Source organism: Montipora foliosa, chromosome 10 (assembly GCF_036669935.1).
Source record: "Montipora foliosa isolate CH-2021 chromosome 10, ASM3666993v2, whole genome shotgun sequence".
NCBI lineage: Eukaryota > Metazoa > Cnidaria > Anthozoa > Scleractinia > Acroporidae > Montipora > Montipora foliosa.
Window position 1 is genome coordinate 29,523,734 of NC_090878.1, and position 5,972 is coordinate 29,529,705.

Genomic DNA, 5,972 nt, shown 5'->3' on the forward strand with positions numbered 1-5,972 from the left:
TAGTGTGCTGTCTACTATAGTTATGTCTCTCTGCGTTTCTTTTTTTTTTGTTGCTTACCAACATTTATTTATAGCATAGAGCACTATCTATATCATAGAGCAATTTATATGTATATACAAACAACGACAGTAACAATGGCTAAACAAGTGAAGGTTAAAATGAATTTAAGCACTGGAGCCCCCCTTCCCCCTTCCTTATTTATTTATTTGTTCATTTATTTTATTTCTTTTCATTGATGTAATTTGTTTTTTTAATCAAAAGTAAAAAATAAAAAATAAAAAAAAAGAATGATAGTGTGTCTACCAAGCTAACTACATTTAGTCAGGAGTGTGAAGCAGGATTAGAAATACCTCAAAATTAATGTTGTGGAAACTTGAACAACTTGGTTTCAAGAAATAATAACTATACCTGCAGAGTTCAACCCATTGACTTCTAAACTACACTGTACACCCATTGATGAGTAAAGATCAATTGTCTGCTGCATTAGACAGAGTAAAATCTATCAAGTCTCACTCCCGTGAGTCAATACAGTACCGCTCAAAAGTAAGTTACCACCCTCTCGCGAGACGAGAGTCTCGTCTCTAGAGACGAGTGTCTCGTCTCGCGAGACGAGTCTCTCGTCTCTCGAGATGAGAGTCTCGTCTCTAGAGACGAGTCGTTCATCTCGCGAGACGGTTAGAAAAACTGTAAGTGTCTTGCATAAACGAAAACTTTCTGAAGATTAACCTGTTTACGAAGACACTCACGCTCCAAACGTAACACTTGACAATAAAGTTTTAGGTCCAGATGCTGTTGGCGCTGGTGTATTATTGTCTTTGCGTGCAGACATCTACCAGTGAAATCTGTATACACTGTACTTTGATTTGAAGTTGATTTAGAGAAGAACTGTTTCGATAAACTTGCGCGGCAGCATGCGGTTGGCGGTGGTTTGTTATCGTTTTTGAGTGTGCACATTTTTAACCCTTGAATCGGCCCGTGAAATCTACATTTACTGTACTTTCATTCGGAGATAATGTCTAGGAGAAATGTTGCCATAAACTTAAAGGGGACCTTGTTTTTGAGTGGAAGTAGAGGTGGATAACCCCCCCCCCCCCCCTAGACGAGCAAAATCGTCTGGCATTAGACAATAAAATTGACTCAGTCTCACTCCCAGGACTCAATGGGTTGACCTACTTCAACAATATTAATCAGCCCAGTGATGTCAAATTCAATGTACATGTACCACTTTAACTGAGATGGATTAAAGGACAGTGCCTACTAATTGAAAGGTATTTTTGCCCTGGTTTACGATTATGCGGGAAATGTAAATCTAAAAAAGTGCTATTGAAATCAAAAAAGAAAATTGGGGGTAACCACGCATTTTTCAAAGATAATTAATGAACAATATTTGTAAAGAGCTTTAACATACAAAGCCATGTATGGCGCTCTTTCTCAAACTGAAGCTTAATTATCTCTGAAAAATGCATGTTTGCCCCCATTTTTCGTTTTGGATACCAATAGTCCTGTACTAAGATGTACTTCCTCTTCATAATTTTAAACTGCACAAAAATGTCCCTGTATTAGTAAGCATCACCGATAGGAATTCTGAGTATCTCGAGATGTGCAGAACGTATGCGCGAATACAATAGTAGGCACTGTCCTTAAGGTGTGTACCAATCATGAGTGTACAGTTCTTACCCAATCCAGGGTAATCTTCCACTATTTTCTTCCGATACTGCTTGCAGAAAAGCAAGTAGGAAGTCACCACCTTAGGTTTCTGAAAAGATCAAAATTAAAGGGGAATTATAAATTGTGTGTGTAAAAAACTGAATGTTTATGAAGGAAAAAGGGAATGGCATTGAGTTTGCCAACTTTAATTGAGTAGGAGGACCACTCTCTGTTGGTGTTAACTAAACAAAATTCTCTTGAAGGTTTAGTTTTTTTAGTTCATGGACAAAATTCTAAAGAGTGACCATTCAATGAATACTTGTGGAGTACTTTCCTATGGTGCTACATTGTATTTTTGTGCTGTAAAAGTTGATCCTAATTTTTGTGTGTGTAGATGAGATCCTGAAGTATGACGATTCGAAATGAAAGCTACTGAGCAGTACTTTCCTTTGGTACTGTTTATTGTGTTGCACAAAGTGGTTCTAACTTTTTGAGTCTGTGGATGAGATCCTAAAGTGTGACAATTCAAATGAGAGCTACTGAGCAGTACTTTGCTTTGGCTCTGTTTTTCTTAAACATAATGATGTTCAAGATGGTTCCAACTATAGACCCTATGAGAAAAAAATCCACTGTGTGACCATTCAAAGGTGTACTTTGGAACTAAGTCATAATTATGATCAATATTTATTATAATACATACTGATTTGACTGGGGTCTTGTCTCCTTTCCCTTTTTTACTTGCAGTTGTATTTGCAGTGTTTTTCTTCTGATTTCCTGCTTTAACTAGTCCAGACGTTGTTTGGACGGGTTTCTTCTCCTCAGTTTTATTGCTTGATGAAAGCTTGTCTTTCTTGATCACTAACTTGACATGCTCACTTTCAGAGTGCGATGATGATGACTCCGCTGGCTTTGGTTTCTTTATCTTTTTGACACTCTCATTGGGAGGATTTTCAGCCTTTGCTCTGCCAGTTTCCACTGACTGTTCCTTTGATTTTGCCACTCCAGTGGCTGCATCATCACCCTTGACACTTTCCACCAGTCCTGCGCTATCGGGAGCCATTTCAAGATCAACATTCTTGGATGACAGACCCCTGAATTTAATAGAAATCTTTTTCTTCTTTGTTTCTGGGCTCTGACATCCATTAGATTCTTCAACACTCTCAGATAATTTTGGTGTAGTTTTCTTGTGGTGGGACTTCTTAGGAGAGCCATCCCTATGATTACTTGAATGCTTGCGCTTATGATGGTGATGATGATGATGATGATGTTTCTTATGTTTTGTGGATTCCTCTGAATGTGGAATATGCAATTTCAAAACAATGTGTTCTTGCTCTGGAATTTTACTGATAGAATCGTTAGAATGTCCTTTTGACTTTGTTGCTTCCTTGCCCTTGCTTTTACACGAAGATGACTCATCCTTGCCTGCTTTTCCCTTTTTGTTACTCTTCGGGATGCTGTTTGCCAAATCACCAGACACCCCTAATATTTCTCCCACTCCAGTGAGCAAGTCACTGAACGAAAATGAATTAGGGTTTTCCACTGGTTCTTGTTTTATTCTTGTGGCAATCTCATCCCCTGACACACTTCTCTTCTCTGACGATTCCAACTCTAGTTTTCTTTTACTTGGGACCTTCGTTTTGCGTGGCTTTGGAGTTTCCAACAGTTGAGTATCAGTGACCAGCTCCAACACTGTCTCCTCTCCAGCATCTATAACAGACGTTTTTTGGGTCGAAGCAACTTTTCTTTTCACAGGTTTTCCCTTGCGTTTATTCACTCTCCTCTCATTGTTGTCCTCTTTAATGTCATCAGATTGTTTTCTCTCAGAAATAACTTGGGAGGAGCTTGGAATCTTAACATCAGTATTATCTAAGTTCCTTGGCTGACTTTTACGTTTAGACGAATCCTGACATTCCATTGTGACTAGCATAGGTGATTCATCTGCATCACGACTATCAGAAGTCAAAGTTTGTTTACCCTGTTCCTTAGGAAACCTCTGTTTACTGCTTAACAGTTGTCCCTTTGTACTTGTTTGTTCCGTTTCAGTTTTCATAACTATTACTTCAACTGATCTCCCTGGTCCATGTTTCTCAGCCTCCTGAGCTTTTTCTGTGTCATCTTGAGCTCCCTTAATCTCTCCAGGTCTTTCTTTACCTTCAAGAAGGGAGAAAGTTTTCTTTGGAATGTGCCCACGAGATGACACTCTAACTTTTGGTGATGGTTCATCAGACATTGTTGGGGTAAGTGTAGTTTTTGACAAATTTTGCAAACTCTCCACATCTTTCACACTGTATTCCCTCTTGATGACTTGAGGTTTTGGGGCTTTTAATGTGGGTGATTTTTGTTCTGGAGCATTATTTTCAAGCAAACTACTCTTTTGTGCTTGATTTCGCAATGATGATCGTGCTTTAGGTGATGTCAGTTCTAAAGGCTCACTTTCAAGGTCAAATGACATAGGTATCTCTGATTTGACCTCAGGATTTCCATCACCTTCAATCAGTGAAAATACTCTTTTAGGAATAGGAGTCCGAGAAGACGATCTGACCTTGGGCGAGCCCTTATCTGGGATTTCTTTCTTCCTACCTTCGTTTGATAGACCTTTTTCTTTTGCAATCTTGTGTGCACCTGTGTTTCCTTTTGGCGTTACAACTCCACTGAAATCTTTAGATTTCCTCTTTGCAGAATTGGCTTTGGTGCTATCAATTTCAAACTTATCTTCGGTTTCTAGTACCTGATTACTTCCTGTTTTGAGTTGCTTTAAATAATCTTGATAACTCCGCCTGGTCTCCCTTTTATGACCCTCGTCATAAACAGCACCAACGATCTTTTCATGTTTCCTGGAGATCAAACGATCATTGCTTGATGAAATGCGTTGACTGCTTGTCGAAGACAGCGGTGATTCATCTGATTTCAAGAGTCGACCAGAAGTACTGGATGTCGTTGTCTCTCGAGTTCTCGCAGTCACAACAGTTTCTTCACCGTCAAAGAGTTTGGGTTTTGGAGTCCTTGATGATCTTCTAATGCCCGATCCACCCTCATCGCCGGCAAAAACACCATGTTGGAATTGTGCACTCTCGTTATACATATGCTCAGAGGCTTCCCTCTGCTGCAATGATCTCTTTTTTAGTGGAGTAACAGACAGCCAATAATCATCATCTTCGCCGGTTTCGCTTCTGCGTTTATTCGCTTTTCGATGCGACATTTGATCGAAGGCTATCAGTTCTCTTGACCGGACAACAAACAGTACCAAACACGACACCAAACACAGAGACAGAGAGTGATCGACAGAGCTGAAAAATGACTGCGCATGCGCCAGATAGGGAGCACAAATCGTGCATGAGACACGAAGTGTCCATCTCGTCTTCTACCTTTGTCACTTTATAACTCTTGACGGTGTGAATTTTGGAAGTGAGATCGTGGTGATTTAATTTAAGGAGACACATCAGATCTGTGTAATATATTTGTGTGGAATTTTTGGGCCTTGAGATCCAAACCCAGTTAAATTTGTTTGGGAATATGCGCTGCAGAAACTAACGGAGGCTACGGTGAGTGTTCCATATAATTTTGTTTTTGAAGCATGAAGTGTTCACAACGTTTGGTTCAGTTTGCACACTAGGGTATTGCCCATGCAATCTCTACAGTTTTCATCAACAAGATAATTTGGGCAGGGTTTTCTGAAATCACCTTTACAATCAATCATACATGTATTTACAATGCGTTAATTAAACGTAACATGTTCTAAGAGCATTATTTGAAAGTTGTCAACCTTCTCCTTGAACCAAGGCAGCAGTTCATTTAGAGTGCTGCCACTCTGCAATAGCCACTTAACCTCCTGACTGCCCCCATAAAGGCAGCTGTCTAAAAGAAAACACCTTGCCAACTTGTGAAGTTGGAATGAACACAAGTACTGGCCAGAACTACACAGAAAATATTGAAGTTCTTTGTCCCTGTCTCAGGGCATTTCTTCAATGAAAATGTAAATTGGTTGCAAGACTGGCCTCTGAGATTACACTCAGAAGAAGTTCTAGTTGCACAGTAGTGTGATCAATAACATTGTTTAATTTATTGCCATAGTGAGGCTTGATTACAGAATCATAAATACTTGCCCACCAAAATACCCTGTGCAATCAACTGATACACCCATGTTCGGGAGACTGTTGGCCTGTTACTTAATGGAACATCGATATATTAGGAAAAGAACAATTTGTTAAATAAAAGTGCAAAGTCCAGGCCCTGCTTCCTGTTAATCCTAGGATTATTGACAGGGAAGTACTGCTTCAAAGTGGCACCCGAGTGACTTAATTGTAGTCTAGCTTCCACAATCGCC

General features: G+C 39.6%; 1 protein-coding gene across 1 annotated transcript; it reads right to left on the bottom strand.

Moving 5' to 3' along the window:
* Positions 1-1,525: 1,525 nt before the first annotated feature.
* Positions 1,526-4,940, bottom strand: LOC137973639 (peptidyl-prolyl cis-trans isomerase G-like). The gene is made up of 2 exons (XM_068820487.1): positions 2,349-4,940; positions 1,526-1,757 (listed from the first exon to the last, which is right to left on the bottom strand). The coding sequence occupies exons 1-2, from the start codon at positions 4,845-4,847 to the stop codon at positions 1,527-1,529; spliced, it is 2,730 nt and encodes a 909-aa protein (XP_068676588.1). The 5' UTR covers positions 4,848-4,940; the 3' UTR covers position 1,526.
* Between the last annotated feature and the right edge of the window lie 1,032 nt (positions 4,941-5,972).